The sequence below is a fragment of the Panthera tigris genome, chromosome E2 (genome assembly GCF_018350195.1).
Source record: "Panthera tigris isolate Pti1 chromosome E2, P.tigris_Pti1_mat1.1, whole genome shotgun sequence".
In the NCBI taxonomy this organism is placed as follows: Eukaryota; Metazoa; Chordata; class Mammalia; order Carnivora; family Felidae; genus Panthera; species Panthera tigris.
The window spans coordinates 16448890-16468919 of record NC_056674.1 but is presented as its reverse complement, the minus strand read 5'-3'; the positions used below and the strand labels follow the sequence as shown (position 1 = coordinate 16468919).

The window sequence follows — 20030 nt, the reverse complement described above, 5'->3', positions numbered from 1 at the left end:
GAATCTGAGGGGTGCCTGGGTGGCTCAGTGGTTAGGTTAGCACGGAGTCTGCTTGGGATTTCTCTCTGTCTCTCTCTGCCCCACTGCCGCTCTCATGCATATCTGTGTGCTCACACGTGCACACTCTCTCTCAAAAAATAAATAAACATTTTTTTAAAAAAATTATGTGAGATCTAGGCTAGAGACATAAATTTGGGAATTATCAATATGTAGATATTTAAAGTGAATAGACTGAATGAGATCACTTAAAGGGTAGGATAGATAGAAAAAGATAGAGGTAAAGGACTTATATCTGGGTCACTCCAACAAAGCCTGGGAAATGAGAAGGAACAAGCAAAAAGGACTGGAAGGGACTAGCTAGAATGGTTGGAGGGAAGCTAAGTGAGTTTGATACCCTGGAAACCAAAGGAAAAATGTGTGTTAACAAGAACTGTGGCAGTGCTGCTGATAGGCCAAGTGAAAAGACGACTGAGAAAGGAATGTTGACTTTAGCAACATGAAAGTCATTGGTGACCCTGAAGAGGAGTTTCAGTGGAGTATGGGGCTAAAGAGAGAAATAGAGAAAAAAGTTTGGAGATACCTGTTATAGATAATTCTTTAAGTTTTTCTTTAAATGGAAGAGGAGTGAAATAGAGGGGTAGATGGAGTTGGATTTAACCAGAGTGTTGGTTTCATGAACTAATTAGGAGTAATGTGAGGCAAGGGTGTCTAAGTTGGCAGGAATTAATTATATTGATTGACTGAATTTTAGGCCAGGTAAGTAGAAGAGTGAGGATAGGAAGGAGGTGAGGGACAGTGAAAAATTGGTAGAATGAACGAAGTTCCTGATGGGGTTGAAGGACTGTTGGGTTGAAATATTAGAGGAAGTAAGGTAGAGAGATGGGATATTTTTCCTTTACTTGTCAAATGTTTTCAAAATAGAACAATCCCTCTTTTTACCACTGTATCAGTTTAAGAAAACATGGAAGATTACCAGCTATATTTCAGTAGGGGTTACAAAATGATATTTGGTATAAATGGTGTTTGAGTTCTGCATTCCTTCTTCATTTACTGGCTGGAATATTGTAAAGAAAAAAATTTCCCTCATCAACCCTTTGGTTACCTTGAAGAAAGTTTTTATAGGAAAAGCAGAATACACTGATTCTTTCCCTTTATAGGTTTTCAGGCTATTGAATTGGTTCCTTAGCATTTCCCAATGAGTTGTTATTTTTACTGTTATGTACTCATAGATTTTAGCATATTTGATGTAATTCAAACCATTGTGCTTATTTTCTCTGTTAAGCTCAAATTTTCCCATCTTTGGTTGTCTTTTCAAGATGTCTTTTAAGTTTTTTTTGTTGTTTTTTTTTTTTTAACACATCTCTGGAAGTCTTTGATAGTGTCCTACATTTCTGGTATGAAGGTTATTCCAAGATCATTTTGGATATTTCCTGCCTTAGGCATGGAATCAGGCATTTTTTTTATGGTGCTCTGGTTCCTTTTATTAGGAAATGATATTTTGAGACCACCGTTACAGTGCTTGTTGTTATTGGCAGGGTCATTGTTTCTAGAGTTTTTTTTTTTTTCCTTTTTGGTGGACAGAGCTAGGAAATACACTCTTTTATTTTTTAATAGCTTGATAATATTTTATCCATTTAAAGTGTACAATTCAATGTTTGGTTTTTTTTTACTATATTCACAGGTATACCCATCATCATAATGTAATTTTAGAACATTTTTGCCCCTCCTAAAAGAAATACATATTAGCAATCAGTCTCCTATTCCCCTTCTTCATCCCAGTGTAATCAACCATAATCAACTTTCTGTCTCTATAAATTTGCCTTTTCCAGACATTTGGTATAAATGAAATCATACAACATATCATCTTTTGTGACTGGCTTCTTTCAGTTGGCATGTTTTCAGTGTTCATTAATGTTGTAGCAGGAAGTATATTCTTAACAGAATGGACTTCATGAGTTCATATTGCTATTTCCAATTTTAAAAATTCAGAATTACCCACTTTTTACTTTGGTTTTATTAATGTATCTTCTGTTTGCTCATTTATTCATCCATGTTTGTATTTCTGTGGTGTTAGTTATTTCTCTTCTCTCATTTGTGATTTTATTTATTTGGGTCCTGTCTCTTTTTTTCTTGATAAGTCTGGCTGGAGGTTTATAATTTTACAGTTTTTTTCAAACAACCAGCTCCCGGTTTTATTGATCTGTTCTGTTGTCTGGTTTTTATTTTTGTTTTTAACTTTAGTTAACATACAGTGCAATATTGGTTTCAGGAGTAGAGTTTCTATATCATTTATTTATGCTGTAATTTTATTATTTCCTTCTTTCTGCTGGCTTTAGGCTTCATTTGTTTTCCTAGCTCCTTTAGGTGATTGGGTTGTTTATTTTAGAGTTTTCTAGCTTCTTAAGATAGGCTTGTATAGCTATACATTTTCCTCTTAGGACTGCTTTTTGTTGTATTCCATAGGTTTTGAACTGCCATGTTTTCATTTTCATTTGTTTCCTTGTATTTTTTTCTTTATTTCTTCTTTGATTTCCCATGCTGACCCGTTCATTGTTTAGTAGCATGTTGTTTAACCTCCCTGCATTTGTGGTTTTTCTTGTGACCCATTTCTGGTTTCATAGCATTGTGGTCAGATAAGGTAAAGAGGTCTTGTTTATATTATATTTGTGCCTCTATTACCTTGTTTCTCTCTACTCCTATTAGTAACTTTAAAAATTTTTTTAGTTTTTTTGAGTTCTATTCCATTTTTTAATATGAGTAAATATGCTTGATATGTGTATATTCATATCATCCCTCTTAGATAAATTTTAGGGTTATTTTTAATCTCACTTTTCTCAGATCATCTTAAATAAATTTGAAGATTGACTTGACAAGTTGAATGAAAAGTGTTTTTTGAAAGGCTACTGGAATTATGTTAATTTTATAGATAATATTGGGAAAGGTGTCATCATTACCATGCTCACTTCTATTTTAAAGCATGATATTTATTTAAGCCCACTTTTAATGAACATCAGTAAATCGAATAAATGGCTCTTACACAGCTTTTGTTTGCATTATTCTTAGTACCTTAGTGTTTTTCTTGCTTTTGTGATTGTGAATAGGTTAGTTACAATACCACAGAGATCTCCTACTGTGTTTAATTCACCTCTCTCCTGATTAAGCATTTACTTGTTTGTATCCTTTGACTGTCTTCCAGAGTTACTATCAGGCTGATCCTGACAGGTTTTGCTAGTTTTTTCAGTTTCTGAACAGACATGGACCCCTAGAATTTCCTACTCTTATATTTTTGCTGATGTCACTCCTATTCCTTTGCTTTTAACCTATCTGATGTTTATATTTAACATGTGTTTCTTGTAGGCACATATAGTTGGGTCTTGGTGTTTTTACCCACTGGTAACAACCTGTTTTTCCATTTTTGTATTTTGACCATTTATACTTCATATTATTTATTTATATATTTATTTGTTTATTTATTTATTTTTAATTTTTTTTTAACGTTTTTATTTGTTGTGAGACACAGAGACACAGAGCATTAGCAGGGGAAGGTAGAGAGAGGGGGAGGCATAGAATCTGAAGTAGGCTCCAGGCTCTGAGCTGTCAGCACAGAGCCCGACACAGGGCTCAAACTCACAAACTGTGAGATCATGACCTGAGCCAAAGTCGGTCGCTTAACTAGCTGAGCCACCCAGGCGCCCCCATATGATTACTTATATAGTTGAATTAATATCAGTCATCTTTGTAACTCTTTTCTGTTTGTTCCATTTGCTGTTTCTTTTTTTCCCTTCTGGACTTCTGTCTTTCACTGAGCATGTTTCCATTTTGTCCACTCTTTTACTGTATCATTTATCCTTGTGAAAAGAAAATTGGTATTACTCTAGAGTTTATATATATTTTTATCATTCTTTTTTGTTAAATTTTTTAATGTTCATTTACTTTTGAGAGAGAGACAGAGCACAAGCAAGGGAGGGGCAGAGAGAGAGAGACAGACAGACAGACAGACAGACACAGAATCCGAAGCAGGCTCTAGGCTCCGACCTGTCAGCATGGGGTCCGATGCAGGGCTCGAACTCAGGAACTGTGAGATCATGACCTGAGCTGAAGTTGGACACCTAACCAACTGAGCCACCCAGGTGCCCCTACAATATATATTTTTACCTAATCTGAGTTCACTCTCAAAAAATGCTATAGTGCTTCAGATAAAGTGCAGGGAGCTTTATAACAGTACACTTGACCCTTGAACAATATGGAAGTTAGGTGTGTCAAACACTGTGAAGTTCAAAGTCCACCTATAACTTTTAACTCCCCCAAAACTTAATTACTAATAGCCTGCTATTAACTGGAAGCCTTACTGATAATGTAAACTATTGATTAACATGTATTTTTTTTAAGTTATATGTATCATATACTGTATTCTTACAGGAAAGTAAGCTAGAGAAAAGGTATTAAAATCATGAGGAAGAGAAAATACATTTACAGTATTGTACTGTATTTTTTAAACTTTTTTGTTGTTTTGTTTATTTTTGAGAGACAGAGATAGACAGAGCACAGCAGAGGAGGGGCAGAGAGAGAGGGAGACACAGAATGTGACGCAGGTTCCAGGCTCTGAGCTGTCAGCACAGAGCACGACGCGGGGCTCAAACTCATGGACCGCGAGATCATGACCTGAGCTGAAGTCGGATGCTTAACCAACTGGGCCACCCAGGCGCCCCAGTATTGTACTATATTTATTTTTAAAAATCCCCGTATAAGTAGACCCAAATAGTTCAAACCTGTGATGTTCAAGGGTCAACTGTATTCCGAAGTCCTCCCTCTCATTCTTGTGACATTCCTGTCATTCATTTTACTTGTGCATGTGCTATAAAATCACCTAATACATATAATCACCTAATATAATTATTTCTTTAAATAAACATTTCTCTTTTAGAAAAATTAAGAATGAAAGAGCCAGAAGATTTTGTTTTAACTTCATTATCCCTTCTCTGATACGCTACTTTTCTTTATGTAGGTCCAAGTTTCTGACCTATATCATTTTTCTTCTGCCTGAAGAACTTCTAACATTTTTTGCAAGGCAGGTCTACTGGTGATAAAGTTCAGTTTCTGTTCATTTGAGAAAGTCTTTATTTCTCCACTTTTTTTTTAAGTTTTAATTTAAATTCCAGTTAGTTGACATACAGTGTAATATTAGTTTCCTTTGCTTTTGAAGGATAATTTCCCAGGTTAGAGAATTCTATGTTGGTAGGATTTTCTTTTAATACTTTAAATATTTTACTCCACTGTCTTTTTGTTTGTATGGTTTCTGATGAGAATTCTGTTGTAATTCTTATTCTTGTCGTGTTATACATAAGGTGTTTTCTTTTTTACTGGCTTCTTTGAAATTCTTTTCTTTTTTGATTTTCCATGAGTATGATATCCTTATGTATGGATTTTTGCTGTTTAGCCAGCTTGGTGATTTTTGAACATCCTGAATATCGGAGTAAAGTAGATCCAGATAATATCCAATGGGATATTATTCAGCCATAAGAAAGAATAAAATCTTGCCATTTGTGACAATATGGATGGACCTCGAGGGCATTATGCTAAGTGAAATAAGCCAGACAGAGAAAGACAAGTACTGTATGATTGCATTTATATGTGAAATCTAAAAAAAATTAAAAATGCCTCCCCTCCCCAAAATACCAAGGTCATAGGTAAAGAAAACAGATTGGGGGTTGCCAGAAGCAGGGGTAGGGTAGGGGATAAGACAAATAGGTGAAGGTGGTCAAAAGGTACAAACTTCTAGTTACAAGTCCTGGGATGTAATGTATAGCATAATGACTATAGTTTGCAATACTCTACTGCATATGTGACAGTTGCTAAGGGAATAGATCTTAAAAGTTTTTATCACAAGAAAAAAATTGTAACTATGTAAGATGATGTATATTAATTAGGCTTATTTTGATGATCCTTTCACAGTGTACCCAAATATCAAATCGTTATATTGTACACCTGAAACCAATATAATGTTATATGTCAATTATACCTCAGTAAACAAAAAAACTTTCTAAAAAGGAAACTATACACCCAAATAATTTCACAAGTGAAATAGCAAACATCTAAGGAGGAAACTGTAACAATTCTATATAAACTCTCCCAGAAAGTAGAAGAAGCAGAACACTTTCCAACTCATTTTATGAGACCAGCCTTACCCTGATATCAAAACCAGACAAAGACATGACAAGAAAACCACAGACCAGAATTTTTCACGGACTTAGATACAAAAATCCTTAACATTGAATTGAAAAATTGAATCTAGCAATATAAAAAGGATAATATAACATGACTAAATGGATTCATGTTGGGAATACAAAATGAATTTTAAGTTCATTATTTGAAAATCAGTGACTGTACTTCACCAAAAGAGAGTAAAGAAGAACCATATGATTATCTCAATAGATGCAGAAAAAGCACGACAAAATTCAACATTTATTCATGAAAAAATAATTCTCAGCAAATTAGGAGCAGAAGGGAATGTTCTTTACTAAAGGTCATCTAAAAAACCTGAATACTGGAGTTTGCATTATACTTAGTGGTGAGATAATGCTTTACCTCTAAGATTAGCAACAAAGTGAAGATGTCCTCTATCACCACCGTTATTTACCCTTGTATTGCAAATCCTAGCCAGTGCAATAAAGCAAGAGAAAAACAAAGACATATAAATCGGAAAGGAAGAAATACGGCTGTTTCTATTTGCAGGCAACGTGATTATCTAGATAGAAAACCCCAAGGGGCACCTGGGTGGCTCAGTCGGTTAAGTGTCGGACTTCAGCTCAGGTCATGATCTTGCGGTTCATGAGCTGGAGCCCTGCATTGGGCTCTGTGCTGACAGCTCAGAGTCTGGAGCCGGCTTCGGATTCTGTGTCTCCCTCTCTGCCCCTCCCCCGCTCATGCCCTGTCTCTGTCTCTCTCTCAAAAAAATAAACATAAAAAAAAAGATATGTATTTACATAGTTTGAAACTAAAAAATTAAAAAAAGAAAAAAGAAAACCCCAAAGAATCTACAGAAAAGCTCCTAGGTCTCTTCAATGAATGTAGCATGGTTGCAAGATACATAATCAGTATATGAAGTCAAATCATTTTTACATTCCAGCAATGAACAGTTGGAATTTGAAATAAAAAATTTAGTAACACTCCCCAAAATAAGATACTTAAAAATAAATCTCACAGAATATGTGTAGACACTGTATGCTGAAAACGAAAAAAAAAAAAAAAATACTGTGATGAAAGAAATAAAAAAAATAAGTGCAGAAATATACTACATTCGTGGATCGGAAGACTCATGTTTTCATGTCTCTTTGATCTTTAGGTTAAATGCAATCCCAATCAAATTCCTAGCAATCTTTTTTATAGATATCAATGAGGATGGAAGTAGAACCCAAAATGCAAGGCAGAATGAGACAAATATATTTACCTGTACTGTAATATAAATGTGGCATAACTTCATTGAAGGTGATGGGGAAGAAATCCTCTTTAAATAAGAGCTCTCATTTCTTTTCATCATTTGTAAGTCCTTAACAATATATAAAGTCGTTTTTGTTGAACCATCCTTCCAGTTCACATACTGCTATTAGAAATTCTACAATGAAATTCATCATAAGGTGCCTCAAAGAAATTTTGGAGTTTTCTCTCCACTTTCCGTTTCTTGCCTGTACTTGAGAAATTTGATGATTCAGAGAAAGAAGAAAGACAGTAGGAGGGAGTCCTGATTGGGGTCTTCTGTCTGGCTAGTTGACGACTTCAGTTCACCTTAAGCAAATGCCCTTAATATGATAATTCCTCTTTTAACCTATGCCCACATAGACCCACGTCCACTACGAGAGCCAGAACTGTCTGGACAACAGAATGTGCTGGTATGCACCCTCAGGCCAAAGGGGCTGTGTGCAAGAGATATGTGCAGGGGGGAAAATATATATATATATATCACAAATTTTTCCATAACCCTTCTCCTCTTAGCCAATATTTTGTCACATTGTAACTCATAGCTGCAGGGGATGCTGGGAAAGTGAGTAACTGGCAAAGGGAAGTAGGATTACCCTCATTGACCTGGATCAATCATGATTCATCCTTGGGAGAAGGTATATTGGCATGTGAAAAAATTAAGGTTTCTTTTTCAAGGAATAAGATGAGGGCAATGGCTATTGTTAGTAACATTATCTGCCACATGTGGCCTTTCGGAGTATGCTGGTTCTCTATGCTTAGTGAAGCATCAAATTTTCTTTCCAGAATTTTGTACTGTTGGTGCTGGGAAACTACTGAGATACCATCTTATTCTGTCCTCTCTTTTTTTTTTGTTTGTTTATTTTGAGAGAGCACGTGCATGAGCAGCGGAGGGGCAGAGAGAGGAGAGAGAGAACCCTAAGCAGGCTCTGTGCTGTGAGTGCAGAGCTTGACGCAGGGCTTGAATTCTTAAACCGTGAGATCATGACGTGAGCTGAAATCAAGAATTGGCCACTCGACTGACTGAGCCACCCAGGCACCCTAATATGAATTTTATTTAAAAAAATGAAATAGTGCTACTAGACTTGAAATAAAAAGAAGGAAAACTGTACTGTTTTTTTTTCCCATCCCTAATTCCTATTGCCAGAAAAAAACACTTTCACCTTTTTTTAAACCTCTTTCAGCTCTTGTGTGATTTCTTATATATATTTTTTTTACTATGGCAAAAAAGAAATTCTCTTACCACCACCAATCTCCAATAAATATCACACAGACACACAAACTTCTCCTTACTCCTTCCTTGAAAGGATATAATTATATTACCATTTTGTTTAAATTCTCATTTAGTTGGTAATGTCTCAATACATTAAAATACCTTAGCTGTTTTGTCAGTTTTCTGATTTTCTTGGTTATGTGTGTTCATGAAGCTGTGTGTCTTCCTGCTTCCTGTGATCTATTTATTTTCTGATACAGAGCTATTGACAGATTCATGGGACATCCCCCACATGTGAAATCGTATTCTTATCCACCTTATGCCTAAGCTATACATGATCTTACCAGTCATCCTTATACCTCTCAGCACCTCTGGTGTGAATATTCTTGGCCTTTCTGATGGATCCAAGAATCATTTTGCTACAGGTTGACCTTTAATCCACCTTGTGGGTACAGGTTTCTGAAACCACAAAGCACACCTGGTCTAATGGCTTTTCTTCTCTTTCCCAGCTCTGCCTTTTTAAGCCCTGTCCATTACCAGACAGAAGAGGAAATGACTGAGTCCCAGGTAAATTTTAAATAGTATATTCTCTCCTTTATTCTACAGTGTAGTTTAAGGGGATTACAGTAATCCATACAGTAAATTGGAAAATCTTATATACATAAGCATTTTCAGAGGAAACAGAGTTGGAAGTTTAAGACCAGGAAAGAGTGAAAATGGTAATACCAACATTCATTCAGAGAGATTAAAGTTGGGCTTCAACTTTCAATTTCATTATTATTACCAAACCAGAGCAGAAATTCATTACATACTTTGCATTGTAAATAAGAATTAAAATGAACATTTCTTAGAAGTATGTTTGTCATTGGCACCTATTGTTGTAGGTCAGTGAATATATTATAGTGTGACCTCTTGTAGTTGAAAAACCCAGCTATTTTGATGGTCTGTTTTGATGAAGGAGAAAACAAAGAATGTACGTTAAAATAGCCAGCAATGGAAAGAATGGAAATGAAGAGTATCAGGAAAAATGATAAATTATCTCTTTCATGCAAAGGGAGACCACACAACAATAAAAAAATGGCAGATACTGGTTAGTCACAACAATATAGGTAAATTCACAAACCAAAGATATGGTTCCATTTATATGAAGTTTAAAAGCTGGGAAAACTAATCCCTTGTGATAGAAATCAGAATAGTAGGTACCCCTACGATATTTACTGGGAGGGGATATGAGAGAATCTTCTGGAGTGCTGAAAATGTTCTTATTTTGACCTAAGTACACAAATATATAAATGTATAAAAATGTATCAGGTTATGCACTTAAGATTAGTATATTTGCCATTTGTTCTATATGTATCATACATAATAGTAAAGAAGAATACTAGAATATCCTAAGAAATAGACAAGATGTGTGTCTTTCAAATGACCCTACATAATTATATTTTTCAATGGGTATTTGCTATAGATTGGGCCACAGTCTAATAATTTCTTGTAAATTCTTATAATTTTAGTCCACTGAAATGTGAACAGAGAGTATTTTTTATTTGGCTACTTATATATCTCCAGCCCCTAGAACATTCTATGCCTGGTATACATAGTTTTTGTGAGTATTTATGGTTTTAGTGAATTGAATCCATGTTTCCTTGTTTCTTCTTCATTTTACTCTTAGAATAAGTGATGTTTGCCTCCTCTTCAAGGATAATTCCTTTTCCTCAAAACTTCATCTTTTTCTTTATACTTCCTTTGGAATCTTTCTCTTTCAGGTTTATCCTGCACTCTTAGCTGTTAAACATACCTCACTTCACTGCCTTTTCACCCTCAGCTCAAAGCTTTCCTATACTGACATGTACCTTTCTTTGATGGTGTGTCCCTATCTCGCAGTTTCTCTGTATATCTAGTTTTTTCCTGAAACTCAGTTAATTTTCAGTGAACACACTGTGTAACCTGCATAAGCAGTAGATCAAGAAATAGATCTAACAAACCATGAGATTCCTTCTGCACATTTCCAAGGCATTACTCCCACCCCAGGGTAACCACTATTCAACTACTGTCACCATAGATGATTTCTATTATTCATCTATATACTTTGTGTCTGATTTCTTTTGCCTAATACTATGTTTGTCAGGTTCATGTTGAATTATTGCATGTAGTTGTAGTTCAGTTAATTTCAGATTGCTGTATATTATTCAGTTATGTAAATAAACCATAATTTTATTTATCCATTCTGTTATTGATTGCCATTTAGGTAGTTCTTATTTCAGGACAATTACAAATACTATTGCTATGAATTGTCTTATAGATGTCTTTTGTTGCATATATGTACACATTCTTTTGTATATAAACCAAAACTAGAATTGCTAAGTTATAGACCATATATATATATGTCACCTTTTATTGATACTGACAAACAGTTTTCCAAAGTGGTTGTCCAGGGGTCCTGGGTGGCTCAGTTGGTTAAGTCTCTGACTCTTGATTTTGGCTCAGGTCACGATCCTCAGGGTTTAGGAGTTCAAGCTCCACATTTGGCTCTGTGCTGATAGTAGAGAGCCTGCTTGGGATTCTCTTTCTCCCTCCTCTCTCTCTCTCTCTGCCCCTCTCCTACTCACACGTGCACATGCTGTCCCTCTCTCTCTCAAAATAAATAAACTCTAAAAAAATAAAATGATGAGTGCAATAGCTAATAAAGATAAATGGCTTAGGACTGCTTCTTTATCAAATAACCTGCAGCAAAATTACTATAAAGAACACTGAAAATAAGAAGATACATATCCATAGGAAACTTTCATTGATCTGTCTTAGCTCATGCTAGATAAACTAGACCAAGAAAAGAATGTATTTACCAATAATAATTTGATAGAGTTGGGGCACCTGGGTGGCTCAGTCATTTGAGCATCTGACCTTGACTCAAGTCATGATCTCACAGTTCGTGGGTTCAAGCCCCAGATTGGGCTCTGTGCTGACAGCGCAGAGCCTGCTTCAGGTTCTTGCTCTCCCTCTTTCTCTGCTGTCCCCACCCCATGTGCACATACTCTGTCTCTAAAAAATAAAAAGTTTTTAAAAAATGGTAAAAAAAATTTGATTGAGCTACTAGATTAAGATAGTTTATAGCCTGGAAACAGTTACTATCCCTTATTTGGATATGTAGTAACCTGAAAACTGACCATGTATTAGGCCTGAATAAAATTTAATAAATTTCAAACATAGAAACTATACATGTGATAGTTCTACAATACAATTAAATATGAAGTAAATAATAAAAGATTCAAAAAGAAAAACATTCACATAGAAATTTTTAAACTAAGATAAGCAACTCAGATCAACAGAGACATAAAACTTTATGTTACAGAACATCTTAAAAAATAAAACAATGCATGGGGCACCTGGATAGTTCAGTCCGTTGAGCATCCGACTTCGGCTCACGTCAAGATCTCACCACTTGGGAGTTGGAGCCCCGCATCGAGTTCTGTGCTGACAGCTCAGAGCCTGGAGCCTGCTTCAGATTCTATGTCTCGGGCTCTCTCTGCCCTTATCCTGCTCGTGCGTGTGCATGTGCGTGCGTTTTCTCTTTTTCTCTCAAAAATAAAACATTAAAAAAAATTTTAATAAGTAAAGCATTGCACAGGCTGAAAACAATATGTTAATAAACAAAAGAATGAAAGAACAAAATACACAGTTCTGGTAATTAGAAACAAAATAAGAAAATAAAGGAATTGGTAAGAATAAAATACAAGTCAGTTAGAAAAACACAAAATAGTATAACTAATAAAGAGCTGCTTCTTCCTCTGTCTCTCTCTTTTCTTCCTTTCTTTATTATTTGAAAATCTATGGGGCGGCTCAGTTAGTTGAGTGTCCAGCTCTTGATTTCAGTTCAGGTCATTATCCCAGAGTCATGGGATTGAGCCCCACTCAGGCTCTGCACTGAGTAGGGAGCCTGCTTAAGATTCTCTCTCCCTCTGCCCCTGTAGCCCGCTCACGCACGCTGTCTCTCTCTTAAAAAAGAATCTAGGAAGAGGGAGGGAGAAGTAGAATAAATGGCCACATACCCAGCTCCCCAAATTAGCATATTTTAGTATTTTGTCCTTTTGGCCTCAAGATTTTTTTCAACAGAATAATTAGAATATTACAGATACTTTGTCCCCAGATGCACTCTCATGAATGTTACCTATATCCATAGAGTTCATGGGTTTTTTTGTTTTTTTAATTTTTTTTTTTTAACGTTTATTTATTTTTGAGACAGAGCATGAACGGGGGAGGGTCAGAGAGAGAGAAAGACACAGAATCCTAAACAAGCTCCAGGCTCTGAGCCGTCAGCACAGAGCCCAACGTGGGGCTCGAACCCACGGACCGCGAGATCATGACCTGAGCTGAAGTCGGACACTTAACCGACTGAGCCACCCAGGCGCCCCCATAGAGTTCATGGTTTTATATTCTTATCACACAGATTTGTATATGTGAACACCACATATGTTGCTCTGTGTTTGAGATTTTTAAATAACTGAGAACATAATGGGCTTACAGTTCTGCAGTTCCTTTTTTTTTCACTCCACATTGTGTTTTCAGACCTATTCATGTTAATATATGTATCTCTGACTTTTATGTCCTTTTCCATTGTTTTGATTTCCTTATGTCACTCCCACTCTATCTTAATTACCATATATTATAAATCTTGATCTGATAATGCAAATGAGTCCTCCATCTTTGTTCTTCTTCGGCATCGCCTTAGCTACTTGTAGCTATTTATATTTTTCATATAAACTTTAGAATTACTCAGTTTCCATAATTAAAACTACTGAGGTATTGACATTGAATTGAATTAAGTTTACAAATATGTCCATTAATTTCTTTTATGTATTTAGGTGCTCCTGTATTGGGAGCATAGATACTTAAATTGTTATATCCTCCCATTGGACTTATCCCTTTGTCACTATGTAGTACCCTTGCTGCATTTGTCTTAAGCCAAGCCAGTTGCAATGACCTGCCTTGCTTGTTGTGGGCACAGTGGGCAGGGTTTGCTCCCTGATTTGTTGAGAGGCCTGGCTGCCACCAGCATGGGCTTGTTGGTGAGTGGGGCCAGCTTTTAGCCTGTCGACCTACAATTAGCCTCTCTACAGCTGCAGGTGCACTCAAGGGCAGGTTTGCTCCTTGAACAAAGGGCTAAGAGACTCTGCTGCAGAACCTGATGTGCACTGGTATGTGGGGGCAGGCGTCCATTGGAGTGGCACCAGTCTGTTCAGAGCTGCCTGCGAGGATGGGGAAATAGGAGCTGCTTTGGAGGGATGCCTTCTGAGGTAGATGAGTTGGATGGAGAAGGTCAGTAGGGGAACATTGTGTTGGGGCACCAGCGCTAGCAGGTAGATGGAGAATGTTAGTGTTGGCTTTTGCAAGCCTCTGGCTTATCTAGGTTGGGAAAGGGGAAGAGAAATGGCTCCCACCGGCACTTTTGTTCCTGTCCCTCAAGCACTTCCTAAGATTAGTCAGTAATCTTCTTCACATATACCCAAGGTGCTTTTTAGACTGCTGTTTCTGTGCTTTCTCTCAGACCAACTTATTTAGTATGCTGCCTCTTTAAGGGCAGTTTCCTGTTGCCCTCCAGCTTTCCCAGAGTTAATCCCACTGATTTTTAAAGATCCCGGAGTTAAGCCTTCCTGGTTTTCAACACAGGCCTTACTAGGCCTCATGTTCGCAGTGCAGGTCTCCAGTGCCTGGTGTGTCTGGTGTGGTGTCTGATCCTAACGCTTCTCTGTGCTTATGACGTCCCTCCATTTTGCGGTTAGTCACACCAGGGGTTTGGTTCTCAACCACATCTCCACCTCTCTTATCCTTTTGAAAGTGGCCCTCTCTCTATGTGATTAGCTGTGGAAGGCTTGTTCTACCAGTCTCTACCAGTCTTCAGATTGCTTCCGGTTAGTTGCATAAATGTATGTAGCTGTTACCTCAGTGTGTCTGTGTGACAAAGTGGTGAGCTCAGGATCATCTTACTCTGCCATCTTTCCTCCTTCCTCCCAAATTACCTTTGAAATTATTCATTTCCTCGAAATTTTTCATTGAGATTGTTTCTGTATTTATTTTTAATTCTGTATGTTTTTAAACATCATTAAACGTGTTTCCGTCATTAAACTTGTTAAACATTTGCTGCCTGTATTATTTATGCTTAAAATATCAACTTTTAAATATAGAGATTTATGTATATAAGTTCTGGACTTCTAATTTTAAGACATTTATATTTTCACATTTACTAAATTTTTTCTTAAATATTTTTTAATTTTAATAATTTTTTTTGAGTTCTCTCACTCTTGAGCAGTTAGAATTTTCTTGCCAAATCTGTGGTGTTGGTTTTTAAACTTTATTTACTAGTTTATTGATTCATCTTCCTGAGGAGAAATCTGAGACTGAGGCAGTGTTAGCAAGAATTCATCTTATATGCTCCTGTCCTTCAGTGTGATTAGTGAAGTTACTAGGACCAGCTTTCTACATTTTGTTTTCTCTTCAACCCTACTTCTTAACCAGGTGCTTTGTTCAAGCTTAGTTTGGTCTTTATCCCAATTAAGGGGAATTCCCAACAACTCCCTGAATTTTAGGGTCTTAAAAATTTGACAGTTTTCTTTCTTTCTGCAGCTTTATTGAGCTATAATTTACATATAATACTGTGTTGTTTTAAATTACAATGATGGGTCAAATGGCTGGCTCAATTTATAGAGCATGTGACTCTTGACCTCAGGGTCACGAGTTCAGTCCCCACACTAGGCACAGGGATTCCTTAAAAAATAAAGTATACAAAAGTGTCGATTTGATATATTTGTATATTACAAAATTATTACCACCACAGGATCAGCTAACATCTCCATTCCGTCACATAATTATTTCTTTTTTGTGTTGAGAACGTTAAGACCTACTCTCTTAGCAACTTCCAAGTATGTAATATAGTATTCTTAACTATAATCACCTTGCTGCACATTAGATTTCTAGAAATTGTTTTATAATTAGAAGTTTGTACCCATTAACCAACATCTCCCCCATTGCCCTCAGTCCCTGGTGCCACCACTCTGTTTCTGAGAGTTGGCTTTTTAAGATTTCACATATAAGTGAGATTATAGGGTATTTGTTGTTCTCTGTCTCATTTATTTCACTTAGCATAATACCCTCAGAGTCCACCCATGTTGCAAATGGCAGGATTTCGTTTTCTCATGGCTGAGGCTGAATAACACTGTGTGTGTGTGTGTGTGTGTGTGTGTGTGTGTGTGTGTGTGTGTGTGTACCACATCTTCTTTATTTATTCATCCATAGATAGGTTGTTTCTATATCTTGGCTGCTGTGAATAATGCTGCAGTGAACATGGAAGTGCAGATATCTTTTCAAGATCCTGATTTCTTTTCCTTTGGATATATGCCCAGAAAAATATATGCTGGGTCATATGGCAATTCTATTTTGAATTTTGTAAGGAAGCTTCATGCTCTTTTGCACAGTGGCTGTACCACCAACAGTGCACAAGTGTTGCCTTTTTTCCACGTCCTCATCATCTCTTATCTGTTGTCTTTTTGATGACAGCCATCCTAACAGGTGTGAGATAAACCTCATAGTTTTGAGTTAATCATCATTTCCCTTATGATGAGTGATGTCATATATCTTTTCATATACTTTTTGGCCATTTGTAGGTTTTCTTTGGAAAAGTGTCTTTTCAGGTCCTCCAATCATTGTCTGATATATATATATATAGAGAGAGAGAGTGTGTGTGTGTGTGTGTGTGTGTGTGTATACATATATATATATATATATATATATATATATATATATATACACATATACATATATATATATATGTATACATATATATATACATATATATATATGTATACACACACACTATATATATATGTGTATATATATATACATATACATAAATGTTTATTTTTACCTTTGAGAGAGAGAGTGTGTGAGTGGGAGAGGGACAGAGAGAGGGGAGGACAGAGGCTCCAAACCGGCTCTACCCTGACAGTGGCGGGCCCGATGCAGAGCTTGAACTCATGAACCATGAGATCATGACCTGAGCCAAAGTCGGACATTCAACCTACTGAGCCACCCAGGCATCCCAAGAGATTGTTTGATTTTTTGATATTGAGTTGTATGAGTTTTGTGTATTTTGGATGTTAACCCCATATCAGATACATGTTTTGCAAATAATTTCTCCCTTATTCTACTGATCCCCTTTTCACTTTGTTTATTGTTTCCTTTGTTTTTTTGTAGAAGCTTTTTACTTTATTGTTATCTCAATTATTTTTGCTTTGGAGGTCATATCCAAAAAAGTCTTTGTCAAAACTAATGTCAAGTTTTTTCCTTATGTTTTCTTTGAGGAGATTTATAGTTTCAGGTCTTATGTGTAAGTTTTAACCCATCATGAGTTAATTTTAGTGGCTGTTATACTAGGGGTTCAATTTCATTCTTCTGCATGTGATTATCCAATTTTCCTAACACCATTTGTTGAAGAAACTGTCCTTTGACTCCCTTGTCAAATATTAATTGACCTTGTATACATGGGATTATTTCTATATTCTTGATTCTAATTGTCCTGTATGTCTATTTTTATGCCAGTACCATGCTGTTTTGATTATTCTAACTTTGTATTATAGTTGGAAATCAGGAAAGGTGATGTCTCCAGCTTTGTTCTTTCTCAGGATTGCTTTGGGTATGTGGGGTCTTTTGTGGTTCCATACAAATTTTAGTGTTTTTTTCTTTTTCTATTTCTGTGAGAAAAAAGCTGTTGGAGGGGCGCCTGGGTGGCTCAGTCGGTTAAGCGTCCGACTTCGGCTCAGGTCATGATCTCGCGGTCTGTGAATTCGAGCCCCACGTCGGGCTCTGTGCTGACAGCTCAGAGCCTGGAGCCTGTTTCAGATTCTGTGTCTCCCTCTCTCTGACCCTCCCCCGTTCATGCTCTGTCTCTCTCTGTCTCAAAAATAAATAAACGTTAAAAAAAAAAAAAGCTGTTGGAATTTAATAGGGATTTCATTGAATCTGTAGATGGTTTGGGGAAGTATGGACACTTTAACAATATTAATTCTTCTGATCCATGAACATGGGATGTCTTTCCATTTGTGTCTTCTTCCATTTCTTTCACCAAAGTGTAATATTCACTATACAGATCTTTCATATCCTCAGTTGAATTTATTTCATAGTATTTTATTGTTTTTGATGATATTATGGATAGAGTTTTCTTTCATATTGTTACAGTTGCTTTGTTGTTAGTGTATAGATGTAGCTGAGTTCTGTATGTTGATTACTGAATTCATTGATTAGTTCTAACAGTTTTTTGTTGGAGTCTTTGGGAGTTTTTTATATGTAAGATCATATCTGCAAAGACAGTTTTACTTCTTTCTTTTCTATTTGGATACCTTTAATTTCTTTTTTTTTTTTAATGTTTTATTTTTATTTTTGAGACAGAACATGAGGGGGGAGAGGCAGAGAGAGAGGGAGACACAGAACCTGAGGCAGGCTCCAGGCTCCAAGCTGTCAGCACAGAGCCTGATGCAGGGCTTGAACTCACGAACTGCAAGATCATGACCTGACCGAAGTTGGATGCTTAACTGACTGAGCCACCCAGGTGCCCCATGATACCTTTTATTTCCTTTTCTTGCCTGATTGCTCTGGTTAGGACTTCCAGGACCGTGCTGAATAGGAGTGGTGAGAGTGGGCACCTTCACCTTGTTACTGACCCTTTACCATTAATTATTGTGTTACCTGTAGGCTTGTCATTTATGTCATTTATTAAGTTGGTGCTCTTTAGTGCATTTTTCATTTCATTTTTTTGTATTCTTCTCCAGAATTTGTTTGGTTCTTTTTTATGATTTCTTTCTGAAATTTATCATTTTGTTCATGTATGTTTTTCTGATATCAAATTCTGTTTCTGTGTTTTCTTATAGCTCTTTGAGTTTCCTAAAAACAACTATTTTGAGGGTGTCTGGGTAGCTCAGTCAGTTAAGCATTTGACTCTTGATTTCGGCTCAGGTCATGATCTCACTGTCTTGAGATTGAGCTCCATGTCAGGTTCTGCACTGAGCACAGAGCCTGCTTGGTATTCTCTCTCCCTCTCTCTTTCTCTGCCCCTCCCCTACTCATGCTCTCTCTCTCTCTCTGTCTCTCTCTCTCTCTCTCTCTCTCTCTGTCTCTCTCCTTCCCTGTCTCCCTCCCCTCCAAATAAATAAATATTAAAAATAAATAAATAATGGGGCACCTGGGTGGCTCCATCTGTTAAGTGCCTGACTTCAGCTCAGGTCATGATCTCACAGCTTGTGAGTTCGAGTCCCGTGTTGAGCTCTGTGCTGTCAGCTCAGAGCCTGGAGCCTGCTTTGGATTCTGTCTCCCTCTCTCTCTGTCCCTCCCCCACTCATACTCTCTCTCTCTCAAAAAGAAATAAAAATTAAAAATAAATAAAAATCAAAAATAAATAAAACAGCTATTTTGAATTCTTTATTGAGTAAATTGCATGTTTCCATGTCTTTGAGATCAGTTTCTGGTAGATTATTGTGATTCTTTTGTGGTATCATGTATCCTTGAGGTTTTCATGTTCCTTAAAGTTTTGCATTGCTGTCTTCACATTTGAAGTAGCAGTCACCTCCTCCAGTCTTTACGTTCAGGAGAAAAATAACTTCTGTCAGCACTGCTGGGATTTTGAGGCTTTCTCAGATTCTATGGATGTACCTGCTCCGCTCTTCTTGCTCCTCCTTGTGGCAGAATTCTGAAGCTTGGATGCCTTCTCTTGATCTGCCAGCACACCACACAGGGTGCTTGCTGACAGCTTCTTTTTTGTTTTCCCAAAGGTGGCACTAAAGCTCATGTTTGTGGTCTCTCCCTGGTCTGCACTCAGATTGGGGCTCTCTGCTACAAGATACGAGTGGGAGGGGGGGTGAAGCCTACAGAATTCTGAGGGTGCCCATGGGGGAGGAGGATCTACAGGCAAAGTACATGCAGCAGTTCATGAGTAGGCTTCTTAGTGGAGTTTGCAACAAGTGAGATCTGGATCCCTTTTTTTTTTTAATGTAATTTTTTTAATGTTTGTTTCTTTTTAAGTGAGAGAGCAAGCATGAGCAGGAGAGGGGCAGAGAGAGAGGGAGAAACAGAATCCGAAGCAGGCTTCAGGCTCTGAGCTGTCAGCACAGAGCTCAGTGCGGGACTTGAACCCACGACTGTGAGATCATGACCTGAGCCTAAGTCAGACACTTAACAGATGGAGCCACCCAGGTGCCTCAGACATGGATCCCCTTAATGCCCTTTGAGACTCCTATCTGTCGCTTTCCCATACTCATTCTACCCTTTAGTCATGTAGCCCAGAATTCAGTATTCTGGATGGGGTAAG

General features: G+C 37.0%; 1 protein-coding gene across 1 annotated transcript in view; it reads left to right on the top strand.

Moving 5' to 3' along the window:
- Positions 1–20030, top strand: part of LOC122230427 (zinc finger protein 569) — a 33642-nt gene that overhangs the window by 2817 nt on the left and 10795 nt on the right. Inside the window, exon 3 of the mRNA XM_042968937.1 lies at positions 9196–9253. Coding sequence (XP_042824871.1) covers positions 9239–9253 — 15 coding nt within the window. The 5' untranslated portion in view covers positions 9196–9238. The remainder of the gene's footprint in view (positions 1–9195; positions 9254–20030) is intronic.